Raw genomic sequence first — 23547 nt, forward strand, 5'->3', positions numbered from 1 at the left:
GCAACTAGTAAAGAGAAGAGAAACTCTGCCGCTTACTTTAGTCATCGATTGGCAGTTGGTAGTTTTATGTGTAGTGAAAAGAAAGGGGTTCCCTGAAGGATCCATCATAGATTTTCCCTGGTGCGGGTCTCGCGAAGGACACGTCGCTATCATTCGCCATCCAGCCTACTGATTCCGATCGAGCAAAGGTGAGTGGGGTCATCACGTACAGATTCTGCAATAGGAATGTCAATCTTATCAGCTGCAAAAAGCGAATCTATTCCCTAATCAGTCGACCGGATGACATGCTCCGCCAGTGTGTATATGTGCTAATTCCTCGTAAATCGTGCCGTTCCTGGTTTCCCACAGGCGTGAGCAGGAGAGCGCAACGGGTCTCCGGTTTTGGAGGTGTCGCTCTCTTTTGCGCAAGTTTTCATAAAATATAATAGCGCCCTATTCTAACGGATCAGTTCCAATCTAGAAGTTGTCCGGGAATATAGTGAAGTACTGGTAGTCTTTGCAACAACAGAAAAAAATCTCTGTCAGAATCGGGATTATTTCCCTTCGCAGCTGACCAACTTTTTGGCGAACAGTAACAGGAAGAGTCGTGCGTAACGGAGTGAAAAATTGGGAAAAGTACCTAGAAAAAACAGTGCAGTGATTTGGTGAATTTCGGGAGAAGCTGCATTATTCCAACAGAAGGAACCACTTTAAAGGATTTTCGATAGCTTTACGTTGTGAGCTCTGAGTAAGGTGAGTGATAGTGTCACGCTTCACGTACGTGACATAGTGACCGCGCTTCTGGGAGTACGCGCGATTGTGACTGGAATTATTCCTACGCATCAATCAGTTCTTTGTGTTCTCATTTTTGGAAGTTAAATTACCATCCTCATTTGCTTATAGTAGCTTCAGTGAATGATCGGAACGAAACGAGAACAATTCAAATCATCCTAAAATCATTATAAAATAGTTCTGCAAGCATTATTTTCGGATGCTTCAAAATCTCCAAAATTTGTTCCAACCACGCTGGTGTTGGCCACAGTGGCAGTGTGTGTTTCAGCACCGAATCAGGTGATTTTTGCACACTCGTTTGTTTTCGAAACAAGCGAGAAACGGTGTACACAAGTTTTGCCAACATTGAATGAATTTTCTTGCGAGCATCGAATGAAACGAATCTCTACAGTTGGAGACACAATTGGTATAAAGTTCAGGAGCAATAAACACCGTCGTGGAAGTTCTGCACGCAATAAAACGTAAACAGTGCATGTTGAGGAAATTAGTTTTATAGATTTCCAATTTCCAACTTAGTTTCGGCGTGTTTTCTTTTCTATTTTTTTTTTGAGCAGATTTCCCATTCGATGGTGGCCTCGAATAATCGTGAAACTTGTTTGCAGTTTGCCGATCGCAATGGCCTAGCACTTGAATCAATCGAACAAATTGTCACAGTTGGATTGACGTAAAACTTAAACCATCAGAATGGAACTCTCACTGTCCGACATTTAACTGCAATAAATGTAACATAAAGTTCTTCAGCGTCTGCCGGCGAAATAAATCAAACGATTTCAACTTCGAAGCATCCACTTAACAGCAACATCTTCCTTGATGATCATACCAGGTGTCCGTTTATTTGAGCAAAACATTATTTTCTTTTGCAGCCAGACGGGCTTCATTAGGGGCTCTGTACTTGTGGTCGTATCTTGATTCATTTCGGCGCATTGCAATTGCTTGGCTAGCGTTACGGTTGCAGTTATGTGTTGCACATAATTTTCATTTTAACAAAGCAGTTCAATGCATTTATTTATGTATGTATATCTAAATTCCATATTATTCAACAACTATAAAATATGAGCATGTGAAACACCAATAGCACATCCGCGCTCATACGCAAAAAGAGCATAATTTTAACTTCAAACGCAAACAAAATGACTCCAAGTGTTCAGAATTCAACCCAAATTCCCTCCAATCGAAAGTAAAAGCAACTTAGAAGCGGATTTCGATTTATTTTCGCGCAACACACCTACCCGTGGCGTGTTGCATCATCCGATGCATTTGAAAAATGTTTTCTCTGAGCCACCCGTTTTGGCGCTCCTCAAGCGAGAGCTATCGGTTTTAAATATAAACCAAAATGCTTGACCAAAAAGTCAATTGCTTGCCACTTTAGTTTTTTTTTCAAATAGACGGCTTACCGTTCAGCGATATAGAATCAGATATGATGTGCTTTTTTCATTACTAAAATAGAAAAACAATATCTACGTCATTAAAAAGTACGTCCGTCCTAGCTTCGAAGCGGTCAACTTTTTTTGTTATAGGCCTGACCGTTCGTGGCGCGTTAATTAACATCATCCAAACCAGCGTTAATTGACTTATGGTGATTCTTGGGAACGAGTGGCAGCCTAATTATGCTAAAACAATGAAGAATAAATAGACTGACGGTATACCGTAGTGTACTTCACGGGGGTCATCGGAATGCCCTAAATTTCAAAAGCACGAAAAACTCTAAGTATCATTGGAACACCAAATAGAATATGGAACTTTCGCAGTGATTATACAAATGCGCCATAACGAGACTTTCCTCAATTACACTCAACCCTTTATCTGAGAATATGAAAAGGGTGTTCATGGAACCTCCGAACAAGAAACGATCGAGTTCATCGGAGAAAGCAACTTTGAGTTGCGTTTGCAAAACACCGTATCGATGGAAATGATGCTTGATGCTTGCATTCCAATCGTATTACCAATTACCAATCATATAAATGTCTCAGATATAAATCACACGGTCATTCGAATGTGTGATCTGATGCACTGATCAGAGAAGGTTTTCTGAGTATCATGCGATCATGCACTGTTCGAGAGATACCCAATCCTCGATAAAACAAGAGACGATCAAGATTATATACATGATCTACATTCCACCTGGGATCTTAATATTGGAAGCAATGCTCTCGATTAGAGATGAAATTGATATCCGGTCAATATTGGTTATCCTGCCGGATACCGGATAGAGACTATCTGTTTCATCACTACTCTCAATGTTCTCTTCTAAATAAGGCAAAATCAGGAATCTGGAAAAAACACCCCTAATCATTCTAGCACTGCAAGATTTCGTTCTTCTAGTTTTTCCAGCACAATACTTCTTCTTATGTTTGATTAGCCTTGACATCACAAATCACTCGACCATAGAAACCTCTAAATAACCCCTTAACTTGCAATATCGACTCACACTCGTGGTGAGTAGAGATGTCGTTCGATCAATTCGAATAATCGAATATCTGCAATTATAACCCAACTAACAATTCCCCATCAGTGTGGCATTTTTATGACGGTTTTATTCAGCTCCATGCTTAATAATGCCTGAACTTATTGTTATCAAATCCTGTATTTAAGCCTTGTTTAAGCAAGTTAGGAGAAATTATTAAGTCATAACCGTTAAATGCAGTTTAAAGTCAATTAGAAAACGTTCCTTTTTTTCATGGGTTGTTGAACAAATAAAGCACCATCAAAACTTTTCACTGGCGAATTATCCAGCTAAATATTAATGGTTGAACAAAAGCTTCAATTTGATCTGAATAAGCTTTTATACAACATATAGTCCAGCATATATATGATTATTTGTTGGAAATCCAGTATATTTGTATCGAATCAAAATTAAAATATGAATACATGGAATAATTAGGGGCGATTACTGCGATCAACAAAACAAGGAACCATTTCTTAAGTTAAGAGTAAGGCTAAACTTTATTTAACCAACAGCGAACATCTAACATCGACAACACGGCTCTTTGCACGACTCTCAGCAGAAATAAGTTTTATATTTTTGGCGATTTCGCCATTTAAATATTCAGAGTGGCGATGCAAATCTACCGTACTAGTGATCAATGATTTTTGGAGTAATAGTTATGATCGCCAGACTGAAATTTTCGAACAAAGATGCTATCCCAACAACATTCGATGAAACTTTGGAAATTTTGAACAGACAAAATCGTACGTTTTTGCCATAAGAATAATGTGGATCATTTTCGTAATATGCTTATTTTTTCATCGCCCTTTGCGGGCATCATCATCATGAATTGTTAAATTTTTGTGCACTTATTGTGCACTTCGAAGTTTTCTATTTTTCTGCATAATCTACATAAACTTTTTGAAGTACGATGTAACTGCGTCACGAATTTCTTCAGTGTTATCGAATCGTTGACCGCCGAAATAGAAAAACTCGTGCCAAATATCGAAAATCACCTTGTTTTTTGTCCTAACTTTATTTTTCCGCGATTTCTGAGGCACATCGTACGTCGGAAGCGGCGGCCCTTCCGTATTTTGAAACATAGGAGACTATCCTCTAGTTGGATGCGACCGAGCGTCGGACGGCATACGGATTACGTTTGTCCGGTTAAGTTTTGCTTTGAAATATATCATTCATATTTCAATGCAAACATTAACAAACAGTGAATTGCGGACCACATTTGATCGAGATATTGATTGGCAAGTGATTCCTACCGTGGGGACCACTGATGATCTTCGAAAAAAAATAATCTAATGATAGGGATCTGGAGCACACCGAACCGTAGGTTTTGCTATACGTGTTGTTGTATCCGTTTCAAAATGGTCAAGTTGGAATCGTCCCACAAATCGTAAAAAGTAACCGCTCTACTGTCATCAAAGATTACTCCATCCGATAGCATAGGAGCTCGTGTCACCCAGAAGGGAAACTGGGGATTGAATCGAAACTAGATTCCAAAGTTGTCTAAAGCTGTTCGCGAAATTCGTGAATAGAAATTCTCGGAAGAACGTATACTGGAGCTATACAAATTTGTTTATTCTTTACGGTTATTCGATAAGTGACGATTCCGACGTCTGAAAAAGCTAAGCCTTTATAGGTAGAGTAGCACTTTCTGATCCCTTAAATGTACCCCTCCGTGAGAATCATCACTACCCAGGTGAACAATGTTAAAATTGTGGAAGTTAAGTTCCATGTCGGAAGAAAGCCATGTTTCAGAGAGAGCAATTCGATGAGAAAAAATACTCTCTTTTTCGGCTGACGGTGCACAATAGAGATGGGCAAAACGGTTCATTTCAGTGAGCGGCTCAGAGCCGTGCGCTCAATGTAAAGAGCCGGCTCATTTGAGCGGCTCGACGGCTATTTTCAAGAATTGGTTTATTCGGATATGTAAAGAATGGAAGACGTAAAAAATAAGATTTAAAACAATAATCAGTGCAGAGAAAGTAAAAATATTTCTTTACTGAAGGTTTTCTCTGATATATTTCCATCACAATGATCTTTTTATTTTTTTTTTTCTATTTATAAACATTATCTTTTCAATGTTATCTGATGAAAGTCGACTACATCTTTCACTGCAAACTTGTCTTGCTTTCGGAAAAACTCGCTCACATGGTACTAAAGTCGCCGGAATACACAATATTTTCAAAAAAAAAAAAGATCCATATAATGTTGATCATGTCGAATTATCAGTCGGGAGAATATAGCAGTTTTCAATAACGACACAGTTTTCTCCCCGTTTTGTATCCCAAATGTTTTTAAAATATTTCGAATGGAATGTTTTCATGAATATTAGTCAAATCAATTCATTCGATACCCATATGCGGGTTGGATTTATCATACATAACTGTGATTTACTAGTCAAGCCCGTTCATCTGATACCCATATAATGGGGTTTTCAAAAGAAAAGTAGTCTGTCATTTCGTAACGGTCGCTATTTTGGATTTACATTCTTCACGAATAACAGTGTTCTACAAGTCCTTTCATTTGATACCCATATTGATGAGGTTTTGACAAAATATGTAGTTTGTCATTTTATAACGGCCGCCATATTGGATTTCCATTTTACATAAATAACTGTGTCCTACTAGACAAGTACTTTCATTAGGTACCCATATCGTGGGGGTTTTGAAAAAAAATACATATTTCGCCATTTTTGGGGAGGCGGCCATTTTGGATTTACATTTTTCATAAATAACTGTGGTCTACTAGTCAAGCCCTTTCATTTGATACCCATATTGATGGGGTTTTGACGAAATTAGTTGTCTGCCATTTTGTAACGGCCGCCATCTTGGATTTCCATTTTACATAAATAACTATATTCTACTAGTCAAGTCTTTTCATTAGATACCCATATTGAGGGGTTCTGAAAAAAATACATATCACATAACACAAACTTCTGCATTACTCAAGAATTAATCAAGCAAATGAAACCAAATTGGGCATATTGAGGTTTTAGAGTGCTATAAATGTTTCTATGATAGTTAGACTCTCCACCCCTTCTCTAAGGAGGGGCTGCCATACAAATGAAACACATATTTCTGAATTACTCGAGAATTAATCAAGCGAATGAAACCAAATTTGACATGTGGAGGTTTTAGGATACAATAAATATTTCTATGGTGGTTGGACACTCCTCCCGCTCTCTAAAGGTGGGCTGTCATACAAATGAAAAACAAATTTCTGCATAACTCTAAAACTAATCAAGCACAATTTGGGATGTGAGGGTTTTTGAATATGAGATGTGTTTCTATAATGGTATGACACCGGGTCAGCTAGTTTTTCATAAATAACTGTGATCTACTAGGCAAGCCCTTCATTTGATATTGATGGGGTTTTGACGAAATTAGTAGTCTGTCATTTTATGACGCCATCTTGGATTTCCATTTTACATAAATAACTGTGTCCAACTAGTCAAGTTCTTTCATTAGATACCCATATTTATGGGGTTTCGAGAAAATATGTAATTCGCCAAAATTTACAAACATACAAACAGTTAAATGAAACCTCTTAAAAAGCAGCATGGGAAACATATATTTCTTCCACACTGCCGCAAGCCGGTTCGTCAGAACGAGCGTACGATTCACTGTTCTTTATCAATAAGCCGGCTCTTAAAAGAAACACGGTTCTTGTATGAACCGCAGTTCTTTTTTGAACCGTGGTTCAAAAATGAACGGCTCTTAAATGAACCGCGGTTCAAAAAGAGCCACGGCTCATAAAAGAACCGTGGTTCATTCAAGAGCCGTACGTATAAGAGCCGTTCATTTGAGAGCCGCGGCTCATTTTTAAAGAACCGTGGATCGTACGCTCTTTCTGACGTACCGGCTCAAATGAGCGGCTCGTGAGCGCTCGCCCATCTCTAGTGTACAATCTTCACTGCAGCCAAGGGACTGGCTCAGCAGGAGCCTTCGGTTTCGTTTTCTATCATTATCCTTTGAATAAGCAAATTTACGGGAGGTCATCTCCGCTTTCTCACGGCGCACTTTCGTAGAAGAGCATTTTCTATTTGGAAGGTTAATACATTTCCGAAAATGCGAGTGCAACCGTAGACTGACTCTTATCACAATCAGAGTCCGATTCTTGATTTGACAACATCGAACACGATTGTGTAGCTATTGGGTTAAATTGTCGACCGGTCTTTTCTGGCTGGAATTTTCATATGACATATCGTTTGCACAGCTGTTTGGGCGACTCGATAGCAAATGCATTATCTAACTGTTTTCGGAAAGCTAGTGAAATAAGATTTACATTGTAAACTCATGTCTATGACGGATATTAGTTTCGGGTTAAATTTTCGATTAGTCAAGGTGGGTTGGGTTGGAAATTTCTGATATTCCACGGAATAAATGGGCTACTCTAATGGCTTAACAATGTAATGGTTCATTAGATACATATTATTGCTGTGACACAACAAGACCGTTCTGTTTTCTGTTATTTTCCTTACTGGTATGGTTTGATGCAACGGAAGTAAATCCTTATAACTAATTTCTTCAATACATTACCGACCAAACTGCATAAATTTTCATAGTTATTGTTCGTTTTTCGAACAGATCATAAAGCATAGTTCATCTTAAATCTAGACGCACTGTATATTATACCACAGCGCTCCTAGTGGTCGGATCTAGAATGTTTTGACAGCACTTTGTTTTGGAATGTTTCCTCTATCAGTGCTGAAAATTTCATTACGATTCGTTTTGTTTCAAAAAAGTTACACGTGATGGAAACCGCGAAACGAAAATTAATTTTGGACACCCACGTCAAGAACCCGACGTGGTCAGGTTCAAAAATCGCGAAATCGTTGAAAATGGCCAAATCGTGCTCAAACGTTTCCGTGAGATGCATACTATCGATCGGCAGGTTCATACCAAGCGTCATAGTGGAACTAAGGATCGGAAACTGCATTTGAAGGCGTTGAGAACGATCAAGGCAAACCCAGGGCAGTCGGACTATGACATCGCCAAGAAATTCAATGCCGACCGGTGCACCGTCAGAAGGATTCGTCTGCGCGAAGGAATACGATCTTATCGGGCCAGTAAGCAACCAAACCGGACATTGAAGCAGAATGTAATAGCCAAAGGACGTGCAAGGAAGTTATACAACAAGGTTCTAACGAAGTACGACGGATGCATCCTCATGGCTGACGAAACGTACGTGAAGATGGATTTTGGGCAGCTTCCAGGCCAAAAAATTTATAAAGCCACTGGTCGGGGTGATGTCCCCGGCAAGTTCAAATTCGTTTTTGCCGATAAGTTTGCAAGAAAGTGTTTGATCTGGCAATGTATTTGCAGCTGCGGACGAGAAACCCCGGTTTTTGTGACGAACAAGACCATGGACTCCAAAATGTACAAGGAGGAGTGCCTGAGAAAACGTATTCTTCCGTACATCAGATCTCACAAAGGACCAGTAAAGTTTTGGCCAGATTTGGCAAGCTGCCACTATAGCAAAGAGGTACTACAGTGGTATCGAGACAACGGGATGGATTTTGGACCCAATGCCCTCAATTTCGCCCTATCGAAAAATATTGGGCAATTGTCAAGCAGAAGATGAAGAAGAATGGTAGGACGACTCGGGATGCAACAGAGATGAAGAGATGGTGGAACAAAATGGCCGCTGAGGTCAGCGAACAGGGTGTCCAAACTATGATGAGTGGTATTCGCCGAAAAGTTCGAGATTTCATCAAAACCACATCGGAATATTTTTTTTTTGTTATTTTTCCTTTAAAGTGCAATAAAAGACCTATATTTTGAGTACATAACATTTTTATTTCGTTCACATAGCTCCGAGATAGCGATTAATGCGTCCAGATTTAAGATGAACTATTCTTTAACATAGAGATAACTCGTCCGATTCAAACCTGAGGGGAGTGAGGTTTGATAATATTTTTTGAAGTAAGAACAGGTTACCAAGTACAAGTACAAGTCCGTCGAAACATCGATATAATACCAGCTTTTAGAATAATCTGAGGAACTGATGTATGTTTCTCCAGCGAGCAAGAATGATGTAAAAAAACGTTACTGCCTAGTGATAGTACGAAATGATTCAGATGAAGTGTCTTTCTCAACTGGGTCCAATTTTACTGTTCATTGATAAAATTATTTTGATGTAGTGTGGACCTACTAAAGTTGTAATAAATCGTCCTCTCTGTTCTCTCAGAGTTTAAAGTCTCTTTGATTCAATACCTTCCTTCCTTCCTCTCTGTCTCCTCTGTATTCAAATTACGAGTAAATCATACTCATACTCAATAAATGTTTTTCAAATAATTTATAGAACATGTTTGTCATTAGGAGGCGATCTGGCGTAGTGGTAACATCCATACCTCTCACGCAGAGATCACGAGTTCAATTCTCACTCCCGACATTCTTCCAAAAATGGAAGTAACAGTGACGAACCAACCGAAATGTGTTGAAAGTCACTATAATAGAGAAAAAAAAAAGTTTGTCATCAGGGTACAAGTTCAACCTGTTCATATCAAATTTGTTAATGAATTCATGAATTGTACTCATGATTAGTCTTGTAAATACTAGATAATTCGGTCAATAAGAACAAGAAATCACCAACGGCAACAGAGTCGCAGGCAAGTCTAAGAAGCCAGCCTATGAGAACTGCATTCAAAACTCCATCCGTCGAGAGCTGAAAATACGCTCTACTCTACTTCGGAAGAACCGCTAGCAGCTACACTGTAAGAAACATAAATCTAGTTCATTGCTAAAATAGCGATGAAACTAGACTAACGAGAGTAATGCTCTCAGCATGAACCAATCTGAGGAAAAATTTGCAACCCCACCGCAGGTTCATTAATTCTCGCAGCAGGTTTGCTAATCATATGCCGGCTAAATGTTTCATGTTCGCAAAACTGAAAAACAAGATCGCGCAAATTGTTGTCAACGAAAAACGCCGATGGAGGAGTGCTAATTATTTGCAAATTGAACACGAATTCGAGGCCATAAACAGCGGCGCAGTAATTTCGCACTTAATTCTTGCACACAGCATCGAAGACTCGTCCCCGGATCGACGACGCCCAGATATCAGATTTCTCGCAAGACCAGATTTGACGCTTTGCACTATATAATTGAATTTAGGTGATTGTTGTGACCACAATACAAACAATTGCAGCAACACCAGCTTCTGGCGCTGCAAAGCGCGTCGTGAATCATCCGAGCGGTTCTTCGATGCGCTGCCTTTGTTGTGTATATGTATGTGGGATCACCACTGGCTGCTGCTGCTGTGGAAGAAACGGAAGAACGCGCGCGGAACCAGAGAAACACGTGACTATGAGCTGATAGTTGTAGCTGTGAGGTGATTGGTGCAAAAGAGAACGGGCGACAGCGGCGTGACGCGAATGGGAGAAAACAGGCATCGAAAGCGCTGAAGCAGTGAAAAAACGGCGAGAGATCGAGCCAAGCCGGCTAAGGGTTATTTGTTTGTGTTTTTGTTGCTGTTATTGGGAGAGATGCAAACGCCAACTGTCGATAGGAGCAGACATCAGCTGTTTATAAGCGTGGACTAGGGGTGAACTGCTTGGCGCTTGCTTCGCAAATTCTCTCCCATCAGCACAAACATTAATTATCTGTAAGCGTTGTCACTTCAGGTTTCAACCATGCTCAAGCATCGAACGTTTGCCGACCGTCTTTGTTTACAGTTTGAAATTGATTACGGAAGGAAGAACGAGGTGCATTCATGTGGCCGCTGACAGCGCAATGTATGATGCAAGAACGGCGTGTTTCGATTGGTAATGACCGAATGACTAAAATGTTTATTGAACGTGAACTCGTGCTCAAGGTGTGGTCAGTCTCTGAGAAGAGATGAATTCTACATTTGACCTTTTCGGAAGGAGAAGCTCACACACCCATCGCCTGATAAGTGATTATAGAGGCGACCGCCAATAGTACTGAGCATTTGAGAAACAGTCAAAACAAAATGACTTTTAATCGGTTCGGTTTGCGATTTAAAAAAAAAGCTGTAATCAGGCGACACAGGGAATATCCCGAGCGAGTTGTTTTTCGCTAACAGTTATGAAACGTTCATGCCTGATTAGTGCACTTGCACTGACCGATGTCTGAGATTGTGATCAAAGTAAAAGACCGTTGTCAGCTATGCCGAACAGCTGTAAAAGCAATAAATTTTACTATCTTTAACGTCCGAGGTTCAATTATTATCCGTAGATCTAAATTACTACCGTTTCACCGGCTCAAAATGGTACATGAATAAAACACAATTGGTTGTGTGAATTTCTAATCTCAAAAACCAAGATGCACTATCGGCCTTCTGAACGCTTTCGCTTGTGTCCTTTTCTGCGAACTCTTGTATCCGAGAAATCACCCTTTCCAATGAGGAATGACGCATCTCTAAAGCGACGACGACGACGACAACAACAGAAGCCATCGTTCGCATAGAGTGCGTATCAGCATTTTTTTCTCTCTTCTAATCAGCTCTCGTGTGCACTAAACAGAAGTGTCTCTATTCTTCCTCAACCGCTAACTAATGGCCTCGTTTGATGATGAGTGGTGATGATGACGACACCTCCTCATCCCCACCCAAGCGCTTTTTATCGATTTTCTTCTTGTTTCGTGCGTGTTACTTGCGTGATGTTTCGTTGCCTATTCTGCACGCTTGTTGACAAGGGCCGGTCACAAACAGTTCATTCACTGTTTATATATTCTATCGATCTATGGTTGTAAATAGGGTTAGGCGCAGGATTTCGTTGGGGATAATCCCAATTGGTTCTCTGATTCTAGAAGACTAGTTGGTGTTATGGCATTATCTGTTCTATTGCGACCAGATCTAAGAACACATTTCCAAAGAACACGAAGCACTTTCTATAGAATCCCATGAGGCACGCTGTAACTCAATTTATTAGGCAAATTTTGAATGATGTGTAATCCAGTGAACTTTTCTCATCACATTGAGGATTCGAATAAATTATTTTCATGCTAAATACGCGGATTTGTATCTTACTTGGGAGCAGTATTGCCACACGTACAGATTTATCTGGAATGATACAGATTTTTTCGTTATTTTTGGTACTTACGGTACAGAGTACAGATTTTCGTCAAAAAGTATTGGTATTGGTACAGATTTTTTCCATTTGTGAAATTTCTTACATTTGAACAAAGCAACATTAAGGTACATGACGACATTTACGCCGCAGTATCGCTTTGTGCTGTTGATCTTAAATGCATTTACAATGCAATGATTGATCAGTTTCATAAGAACGAAATTCCTTACAAGGATCGTCGGCCGTTCCTTACATGGATGCCTAAAAAGAACTGACGGTTTGTTCGCCTTCTCGGCATTTCGATGCCTTGTTTGTAACGTTCTCACTATGCCTCACTGTCGAGCGATTTTTTTCTGAATATAATCAGAACAAAAATGAGCTTTGAAATCGGCTCAGCAAGGATACGATGAACGCTACTTTGAGATCAAAAGATTTGATCAAACATCGTGATGGCAGCTCGAAAATTTAAAAAAATGATAGTATGCAATCTAGATTAAAAAACTATGTATAAGCATCATCAAACACACGAATGACTTGCAAATGTAAATGTAGTATTTGTAGTAAATAAATGAGTTTTTTAATGCTAATAATTTTTCTTCTCTACAACGAATATTTTCGATGGTGCAGATTTTTGTAAAAGAAGTACAGATGAGTAAGATTTTTGACCCCTCTGGTACAGATTTAAATGTGGCAACACGGTTTGGAAGATGGAAGACTCTCAACTTTCTTGCGAGTACGCTAATACTTTGAGAAATATTGGGAGCCCGTCATCTCAACAATGTAGCGCTGCAGGATAACTGCTGGAAAGGTTCGACAGTACGATCGTCTCAAGGTGGATATACCATCTCCCAGAATTGCACCAACACACACCAGCTAGGTAGACGATTCACCGTGATGGGATAGATACTGAAACGGGTGATTGGTTGGTGTCCAATCAACGAAAGAATGTACAACTTGTAGATGCGAGGCCAATTCTTCAACATCATCAACATCGAATACAATGAATACTATCGTTACCCAAAACACATCATCAAAATCGTCATCGGTAATTTGAACGCAGGCAGGTAGAGTTCAGACCGGTAATTAGAAGATTCAGCGCCTTTTCATCGTCATTGGCCTAAGACTCATCGACTCCACTTTCCCTAAGATCACCACAGCAAACGGAAACACAAATTAGCCACGATGGATGGTTTGCCGAATAACTTCCTGAAGATCGTCCTTCCGTACACAATACAAGTGGTGTGATATTCTCAATGAGTTGGTAAATTACGTGCGTTCAAATGATATCTTGTATTGCAAATCACATCTCTTCCAACAGTGCACGTCATATCCCCAGTGTGAATCGAGTGAAAGTACCTCAATAATTCTTTGAATTGTTTAAAAAAATACCGTTTTCTATATAAGCACTAGAGTTCTTCTTCTTCTTCTTCAATGGCACTAACGTTCCTAAAGGAACTTCGCCGTCTCAACGTAGTAGTATTACTTGTGTCATTTTTATTAGTACTTAGTTGAGATTTCTATGCCAAATAACACGCCTTGAATGCATTCTGAGTGGCAAGCTCTAGAATACGCGTGATCACAGTGCAAGTCGGAGGAAATTTTTTTGACGAAAAATTCCCCCGACCAGAACGGGAATCGAACCCGAACACCCGGCATGTTAGTTATGATGCTAACCACTCGGCCAAGGGAGCACTAGAGTGCCAATGGGAAAAAAGTAACCTTCGAATCTTCAAAGGGAACTTGATTAAAAATGTTGATGCACACCAAAAACTACCCTGTGCAAAATATCAGCTCAATCGGACTATATTTACTAGTGTCGCACAGCCGTTTGTTTGAGTTTTCTGAAAACCGAAAAATCACCCTCACCAAATTTTTCACGCCAAATGTCTCCAAATAGTATGAAACGTCGAGATCTACTGTCATCTCGAAAATTTTCGTGTCAAATTTTTTTTGTTTCCTTTGAATTTTTTTATATTTTGACAACTAAATATCTGGTCGGTTTGGTATAAATAGGCATATAAAAACTGTCGGTAGTTCTAGTGTTTATCAACTCTAACTCTTGGATTCCGCGAGACTGAAAATCCCCCCAAATAATGTTACATAACATGGAAAGCTATGTGTCGGTCCCTGCAGATACACTAAACACTCCGTTTGGCCCGCGCTGGTCTTCATGGACCGACAGTGGACTTTTCGTTTTTCTTTAAAACGAACAATTTCCATATGCCTACGAGGTTTTGAGGAAAGTAACACGGTGCAACAATTTTTCTTTATAGACTTTAAATACAGAAAAAAATAAAAAAAAACCCTGGTCTAAGAATAGAAATGCATGCGGAAAATACAGTCACACGGGAATTGCATGTGGTCTAGTTCTTATGAATAGAATCCGGCCAATAGTGCATCAACGGTAGCGTTACGTTGCCGTTTATTGAAGTAGGACTCACAACTTTATTGTTACCGATCTACTTCTCTTCTTGTAAGCGTGATTCTTTATCAGATTATAATTCAGTAGAATAACGATTCCAATGAAGGTGATGCGCGTTGCTCTCTTCATATACCATTATGTCCGACGATTGTGGCGAATGAACAGTTCGGTTGCAATCCCTCGGTCTCAGTCAAAAAAGTACATATCGCGAATTTGTGAATTTGTCAGTGAATTAACACGTTGACTGCCACATCAGTCGACGGTGACTGACTGTATAACATATGATAATAAAGGTAACTAATATAACAATATAAGCTCATAAGCATTTCCTTTCAAACAAAAATACACTTCACTACGGTAAGAAACGTTGGCTCTAACACGTTCAAAAATTTCAATAGAGTCGCTATAAAACCGTGGCGTGTTAATTTGTCTTTGTTCGGGTTTGGAACTCATTTTTAGTCCTTTTCCTTATTCGCGGTGAGCTAGCCAGAATATTCCGCGAATAATCGGGGTTCTACTGTAATGTCATACGGTTACAGTTATTTCCATCATGTTAACCCGAGTTCAGTCGAGTATCTGGTAGGCTGGATAAACATCATATGCCAAACTGCTCGACTCTTACGCTTTTTCCCTATATCCACATCTGCTCAAGCAATTCTCTTCTCCGAACGGCGAAATTTTCTCCCCCAAAAGTCCTCTGTTTACGTCGAAACTTTCCATCTGTTGGCAGAATTTTCCTTTCTAAATTCCGTTCCACACACTCTCATTTTCTCTCGTTTCCGTTCTCAAACTCACACACAGATCATCCATCCCCATGGTTTGTTCTCTCCTGTTCCAATCCACGGGTGGATGTGTTTCGCACAATCGTGTGGATACGAACCAAACGGTGTCCGCCATCCGTTCGGAACGATAGGCACACAGCTCCGAACCAGCGCTAGTTTTTCACGTTTCAGTGCTGCAGAAAAAAAAATTGCAAAAGGAAAAAAACAACAATTGGCTCCACTTTCGGATTACATAAAGTGGTTAATAGCTCGGCAGTAGATAGCGAGGAAAAAAAACACTTGCGTTTCGCATTTTTTGGGATAGTATCCAGTTTACAGATTGTGCCCCGAGGCAGCTATGCCAAGTGACATTATTCGGTATTGACGCACGAAACGGAGGAATAGTCGACATTTGTTTTACCGTATAAAGTGTTCTTTGTTTTCCTACTGGCCAACGAAACATACAACAGTGTCACAGAGTGCTTCCCAGAAAGAATAAAGTTAGAAGCATTAACGTATATCATAGTTTTTTTCCGGAATAATATGGTTACGACAACAAAAACCCCAAACAGGTAATGCCCCGCATAATGGTGTCGCTCGGGGAAAACTGTCCGTCTGCATTGCGAATTTCATAGCAGCATTGATTTTCCATTCTCCTCAAACGACCTTAAGCTGATGAACACCACCCCCTCCACATCTGTTTCAATATTCTCAGCGAGGGATTTCTGCGGGAGGGCGATTGTGTGATTTCTCGAGTTTCGCTTTGGCAAAAGTGTCCCACAATCGATAACGCCTAGTTGTGTCCATTTGGGGCACAATTCTGCTCTCAGCAGTATCCTCCGGAAATAAAATGGCTGATTGCTTGCATGCTTATCCTGAACTGAACGAAGGTGGGACATTGTTGATATTCAACGCCCTTTTGCGATGGGATACGCACGTACATACATCCAGCAAGACTTCGCCGATTGAATTGGAAAAGAGAGCCGCGAAGAAAAATTCCCATCTGTTGCTTCTGAATAATGGATTTATCATGTATATTAAAGTATGCTGGATCGTGATTAGTGTTTATTTGACGTCGCTCTGTTATTTTCCATGTGACCTCGTGCCCCAGGACTCCGATATTGTTTGGACCACCCACAGGGTAACTTCTAATTGGGGAAAAACTTTCATAATCATCTGTTCTAATGCCTGCCGCAGAACTTTTTCTGTGCGCAATAGTGAGAGTGTGAACAATTTCGACCATTCCATACTTGGTAGAAGAGAAAAAAAAACATTCCATTGCTGAGGAAGGCGAATGGCTCTTGGGATCGGTAATTATTTTGATCAATGAAATGTTAAGTCTTTAGAGATGAAAGTTAAACAGATGGCAACTCGAAAAATCTGTTCTTTCGAAAGGGAATTTAAGAAAAGATTGTCATTTCATTATTCTGTCAACACGAACTGATTATCACATGCTAGGATTAACACTTTCCTTAGATCAGATTTATGATATCACCATTACAACGCATAACAACGCAGATCATCAATAATCAACAAGCGCATCACATTTATCATTTGCCACTCAACCGATGAGCGTTTCCATAAGATTATCTGCGGCATATTAGATATCTGCAGCTGGTATTTTATCGCTTCGCTAAGCACCGGAATGTTTTTTTTTTTGCTCTAAACGGTTATACTTATTGCGTTTCCATCCATCAAACGCATTACCTATATCTCAGCGCACCGCACTGACCAGCAATCGTTTGATATTTCTCTCACGAACGCCACCCAATCCATCTATTCTGTCCCGGGTAATCCAGTGTGTCTGACTGCCTCGGCAAAATCAGATGCTAATAAAGCGGCACATATTACCCTGCGTTAGTCCGAAAATATTCATGATTCAGTGCAGTTATAGTTGCATTTTTAATATTCTTTTATTGAGTTCGACATTTTCACGTCAAGTTCCATTGTTCCTTCAATGCCAGCTATACTCAACCTGCGGCCCGCGGGTTACTTTGGTTGCTGTTACTTTATTTCTAATAAATCATTACCTATTTTTATGACCTAGAACTACGTCTTATAGTAATGGCGCCAAGTCTGAAAACAGAGGCATATAATCTGTGAAATTTAAAGCCTCTACAACTCAAATCATGACCATGCTCATCATTATTCAAGTGATGCAATTTTGTTCGGTGGAGGCAGCGCGTCGATTTACATTCCGCCTGATGGAGAGTACTTCTTTATTTTCGCAATATCTTAACTGGGGTGTAAGTTTGAAATTTCGATAATTTTCTCGACAAATTTTCCAAACATAAAAGGTGTATGAGTTACTTATTGACACAAAAAAAATATGGCTCAAAAACTGCTTTGAAAGCAAACTATTGGAATCAAAAAAATGTATAATTATGCTATGGACTTTCACATCAAAGTCAAGATTGTTGCGGTTGATGTATGTTGCCGGATAGCCGTGAAAGCACTATCAATATTGTGCTCGCCCTGGCCATACTCAGTCCATATTGAACTGAACGGACGTGCAAAATTTTTCGCCTCAGAACGCATTCTAATATATCATAGCGCGAAGTAAGCATAGTGCAGAGCTTGCATTGACGGACAGAAGCAAAACAAAAGAGAAATATTGAATAGGACCTACACCGTCGGTTTTCATACCGTTATGTGGAGATTTGTCGTGTATGATTGAATCACACTTACAATTATTCATTTTATGCATTATTAAATAGATAACGATGGTGGATAACAATATCCGAAGTTAAATCAATAGCGAATAGATTTTTATAATTGTTTGCTGGAAGAGAGCTTCTGTGAATTTAGGAGCGTGTTTGGATCTATTGATATCATGATGGTGATGTTTCGAATTATAGAAGAATAGTAGAATTTGTCAAACTCCCAGACTTTCTCAGTTCTTTCGCCTCTAGCTTCAGAAAGGCCAATTTGGAAAACTAAACTGAAAACTCTGCCTTCAGAAAGGTCATTCAGAAAGCCTCACTGTCGTTGGCTAGATTGATAAATCGGTAATTACTTACTGGTGACTTTTTCCGATCGATCAATTCATTTTCGTGAATTCGAGCATTTCCAGGTTAAAGTGGTATCAAAGGGCAGCGTATTTCAAGCCGGCTGTGAATAAAATATTTTTCAGCGATGAGAGCTGCGTTCTTCGATAGAAAATTGAGGAGAAAATTTGTTCAGCAGTGGTTAATGTCGACGCCACCGCTACACATCCGATTCGGTTCGAATTTTCTGTTGCTGTTCTGAGTGTATTTTGAAGAATTTGAAATGTTCGAGATACTGAAAAATAGCAAATTTGGCGTTTCAGTTGCCGCTCTAGACAGCGACCAATCAACGGAACATGTTAATTCTGAGAGTTAATTTGATAATCTGCTCACAATTGGTGCTTTATTGCTTCACGATACGTTTGCGTCCCTCACTCAATGAAGGTATTCATTCCCCTTGTCAGTGCTACCAAAAGTGGGTATAAAGAGTTTCATTCTTAAATATGGTTGTTACTCGATGGTTATAATTTTGTAGTCCTACGTTAACAATGCAGTCGTATCTTGGACATCACCCTTCTTTCTTTATCATTTTGCGGCCCCCGACACCATGACTTACAGCTGCATCTTTTTCATGTTCATTTTTTTGAAGTTATGTTATTTACTTTATTTCATAGCACTTCAAGAATTATTGGAGAAAGGTTATTAGCCAAAAAAACTATAGGAATCAAAAAACACTGAACCTAGTGATAATAATATCATAGAATTAAGGATATAATGCTAATATGAACGGATTAGAAGAAGCTGCACAAGATAATCTGAAGGGTATTCCAAATGACTTAAAAATGCATAAAACGTCGAAATCTGGCTTTATTTTGCCGAAAATCGACCTTCTGGAACTAAGTGGCAATGAAAGTATGGAAAAAAATTATCGTTTATTCTTTAGTGTACTCCTCAGTGTGGCATTGCTTCATTCAATTAATAATTTACGCAATGCAAATAAATGTTTACTATGCCAATAGGAGTTCCACGTCAACCTTGCAGTTATATCAAAGATTAACCCATCTATTGTTTTTATAAACTGCTTTCCATGTTACAGAAAATATTATTATGTGTAACATAGGAAGTATAACAGAACTAAATACGAAAAGGCAGGCAAAACCGCCCTCCAAGGCATTTGCTAGCAAGATCCGGAGTTTTTGTCATGGTTGAAGCAAGTCGACATCCGCCAGGATGCGCGTACTGTTCCGTATTCAAACCAAGAGCTCGAGCCAGGCTCCTGCAGGTTGTGTTGCAACTGATGACGGTCGCGAACACGAGGTGAAATAAAGAAAATTTTAAAAATTCAGAGATTCGTTAAAATCATAACAGTTTCGTGAAATTGATCCGAATCAAAATGGAAATGACTTTTTCTGTACTCAACTTATCTTTGAACTGTATTAATAAATTCTATTTCTTATCTTACACGACACTTCTCAGTCGTCGTTTAACTCTATTGAAAATCACAAACAATTCATTTATTGGGAGTTCTACAGCTCTACAGAACTAGTAGAAGATTTGATTACTTGTCTATATCTGGAATTTTTCTGAAAAATTGCTGGAAATATCACGGAATTTTTTTTCGGTGTTTAAGTCGACACCCTGTAATAGGTTTTTGTTCTGCATTGTTGAAAAGCCTAGATATTCTAAATATTAATCCTTTTTTTTTTATCTCTTTTCAATCCCGGCAGCTTATTACCGGGCAAAAAGATGGCACCGAACGCGGTGACGGCCGAGGCGACCGGCGTGTTGAACGAGAATGACGCCGAAACCATCGACGGGGGTCTTGCGAAGGATATTGTGCCGCTGAAGCGAGCCGAGAAGCGCAAGATCAAGCTCGTGTGGCGAAACGTGATAGCGTTCGGATATCTGCACCTGGCGGCCGTTTACGGATTGTGGCTGATATTGACATCCGCTAAGCTATACACCATTGGATTTGGTAAGTGTGCTCGGTTCCGCATTCGGAGAGTTTGCAGGAAGTAATCTTAAACCTTTCTCTTTTTAGCATTTATACTGTACGTCTTATCCGGTCTCGGAATCACAGCCGGAGCCCACAGACTGTGGGCCCATCGTTCGTACAAAGCGAGGCTGCCTCTGCGTATTATCCTAGCCACGTTCAACACGATTGCATTCCAGGATTGTGCTATGCATTGGGCTCGCGATCACCGGGTACATCACAAATACTCGGAAACGGATGCCGATCCGCACAATGCTACCCGTGGATTCTTCTTTTCCCACATTGGTTGGCTGTTGTGCCGGAAGCATCCGGAAGTTATCGCCAAGGGACGTATGCTGGACATTTCGGACCTCCAAGCGGATCCCGTGCTGCGATTCCAGAAAAAGTTAGTATTTTATAGCCCAAACTAGAGAGGGAAATATTTCCAACGAAACTTTGTTTCTTTCATCCGCATAGATACTACATGCTCCTGATGCCAGTAGCATGCTTCATCCTGCCCACGATAACCCCTGTTTACTTCTGGAATGAGACCTGGACGAACGCGTGGTTCGTTGCGACACTGTTCCGCTGGACTTTCATTCTGAACGCGACCTGGTTGGTAAACAGTGCTGCCCACAAATGGGGTGACAGGCCTTACGACAAGTGAGTAACCCCTCAATCATCCAGCAATCGAATTACCTCAATCTCTGATTGTCCACCTTTTTGTCCGGCAGAACAATCAACCCATCCGAGAACAAAACGGTAGCCTCGTTCGCGTTCGGCGAAGGCTGGCACAACTATCACCACGTGTTCCCCTGGGATTACAAGACGGCCGAGCTGGGCAATTACCGGATGAATTTGACGACTGCCTTCATCGACTTCTTCGCCAAGATTGGCTGGGCCTATGACTTGAAGACGGTCTCGAAAGAAATCATTGCGAAGCGGGTGCAGCGAACCGGAGACGGCACGCACCCGACCTGGGGCTGGGGCGACAAGGATCAGGACAAGGTTGAAATTCAGCACGCCAAAATCATCAATCGGAAGGAGGAGTAAATTTGAATTAGGGGCGCAACAAGCAAATTGCGTGTGTATGTGATAGAAGAAAGAGAGCGAGAGGAACTGAGTGTATATTATTTAAACATGTGAATTATTCTCTAGGGAAACTTAAGTGATCTTTTTGGCTTACATTTGTTTGTATGAGGAAAATTCTTACTTTTATAAATGGCTCCCATGCGTTTCGATTGCCCCAGGAAGGCGACATAAGCAGAAGTTTTGGGAATCAAATCAAATGAATTGATTTTATCGAAAGGGGACCTCAAATAAATTCATTACATGAAAGAGTCCTGGAATCACATGGTTAGAGATATTGTTAACCAATTAAAAAACAGAATGCCAATTTGTTGAGGGAAAATCAGATTATGTTAAAACTTTGCCCATTTGTTAATACGTTCATATAATAGCGGCATCAGATCAAAATGAAGTGAACCAAATGAAACTGTTCCCTGAACACCCAGATGAACAAAACACAAAATATTATTCATACCTGTTAGTTCGTATAATTTATTACCTACATTTAAAGTGAACATTGTTTCCGTATCTTCCTAGAGAAGTTGTGGAAATGAAAGATTTAGGAAGAAATAGATGGACACTCAGGCAGTGTTGACACTACAAGAAAAACGGAGCAGGACAAAGAATTTGTTATTGACACCTCATCAATATCTTCAAAGAAATGTTCCTTCACATCAGTTGAGGGTTTGTTTTTAGAAATATTTCTTATGGTGTAAAATGAGGCAAAAATAATAAACAAGGATGGATTGAGACTGAAATGAAAAATGAAACGTGAATATATAACGACTTTTGGAAAGGTTTTAAGGGCGGTGTATGGAAACTCCCGAGTGTGGTACCGGCACGAAAAAAACACAGGAAGAGTTTATTGACATATTTATTGTTTGCTATTTTAACCAACCTTCTCCCTATCACTTAAAAAGGTACCCTGCTACTGTATTCCCAAAGGGTCGCAACTAAAATGTAAGACTAATAAGGTTTACTATTTAATACGGATGAAACAAAGCCACATGTTCCTTAGAGCGCACGAAACTATCTTTTCTGCACCACATGTATGTTACATTATATGGATATTCGATATTCGGAGATCGTCACCCCAAATGGTTTTGTTTCGTTGGTTACACTCTCGATACAGGATGATGTTATGAGATTATAAAGAAGCACACCTTTTTCAGTAATGCAAATATCGGATGACCAACGAGAGAATCGAGCAACAATCGCTGTAACTCTTTAACCAAAAGCTCCAATCTAAATGAAGAACAAATCAATAATACATTCTTTATATAATTACACACATACCGCATGGCGTTATGGAAGTGATGATGTTTTTTCCGAAAAAAAAAACTAATTATAGATGTATCGACTTATTCTGGTGATACTTTAAGTATATTACAAGACAAGAAAGGAGGAACACGATAATAACACACAAAACAAACCGTAATGATTACAAATCATAAGTGGAGATAAAAGCAAGCCGAAGCTATATATTATAGAAGAAAATATTATCCCATGGTTGCAGACAGATACACAATATGAGAACAATGTGACGGCGAGATCTGGAGAGAAATCTTCTTAGAGTAAAGGAAATTTTTAGTAGTCAAACATTTGCTAAAATACAAAAGAAGCATTGTTTTCTTTCTAAAGAGAAACTGTCCCTGAATGAAGCAGAAATGATCAGGCGAAACACGTTCAAGCCTTGAGTTGCAAATATTTAGGTAAGTTTTAATTCAATGAATCATGTAGTTTATCTTCACATTAGCTATGTCCCGTTTTCCAAAGGTAACGCTGGAAGGATTCTGGTTGTATTGAAGCAATCCAGTTATCAAGCTAAATTTTTGATCGGACCCCCCTTCGGATCGGAACACATAGTAATAGAAAAGAGCATCCCCTGAGAATTATGCCGGGTGAGTAGAAAATCCCAGTTTACTTTTTCTAGATAATCGGCCTGATTCTACGCGGCATGTGAGGTGAGATGACAATTGTCACGTATATCACGCAATTCCACCAGGGGTTTGCCGTGAGAATTCTCACTTGAATGAATTTTCGCTCGCTCTCAAATCTACGTGACGATTGTCACATCAACTGGGATTTCTAG

At 39.8% G+C, this 23547-nt stretch overlaps 1 protein-coding gene across 3 annotated transcripts; it reads left to right on the forward strand.

Annotated features, from left to right (window-relative positions):
- Nucleotides 1–32: 32 nt before the first annotated feature.
- On the forward strand, nucleotides 33–22809 carry LOC129763503 (acyl-CoA Delta-9 desaturase-like). Of its 3 annotated transcripts, none has more exons than XM_055762630.1 (5): nucleotides 33–188; nucleotides 20143–20390; nucleotides 20457–20793; nucleotides 20865–21050; nucleotides 21122–22809. In XM_055762630.1, exons 2-5 carry the CDS (start codon nucleotides 20162–20164, stop codon nucleotides 21438–21440), a joined length of 1071 nt encoding a protein of 356 aa, XP_055618605.1. In that variant the 5' UTR covers nucleotides 33–188; nucleotides 20143–20161; the 3' UTR covers nucleotides 21441–22809. The 3 variants fall into 3 exon arrangements, with proteins under 3 accessions (XP_055618605.1, XP_055618604.1, XP_055618603.1); XM_055762629.1 differs by lacking the exon at nucleotides 33–188 and adding an exon at nucleotides 438–732; XM_055762628.1 differs by lacking the exon at nucleotides 33–188 and adding an exon at nucleotides 15957–16000.
- Nucleotides 22810–23547: the final 738 nt, after the last annotated feature.

Source organism: Toxorhynchites rutilus, chromosome 1 (assembly GCF_029784135.1).
Source record: "Toxorhynchites rutilus septentrionalis strain SRP chromosome 1, ASM2978413v1, whole genome shotgun sequence".
NCBI classification, from domain to species: domain Eukaryota; kingdom Metazoa; phylum Arthropoda; class Insecta; order Diptera; family Culicidae; genus Toxorhynchites; species Toxorhynchites rutilus.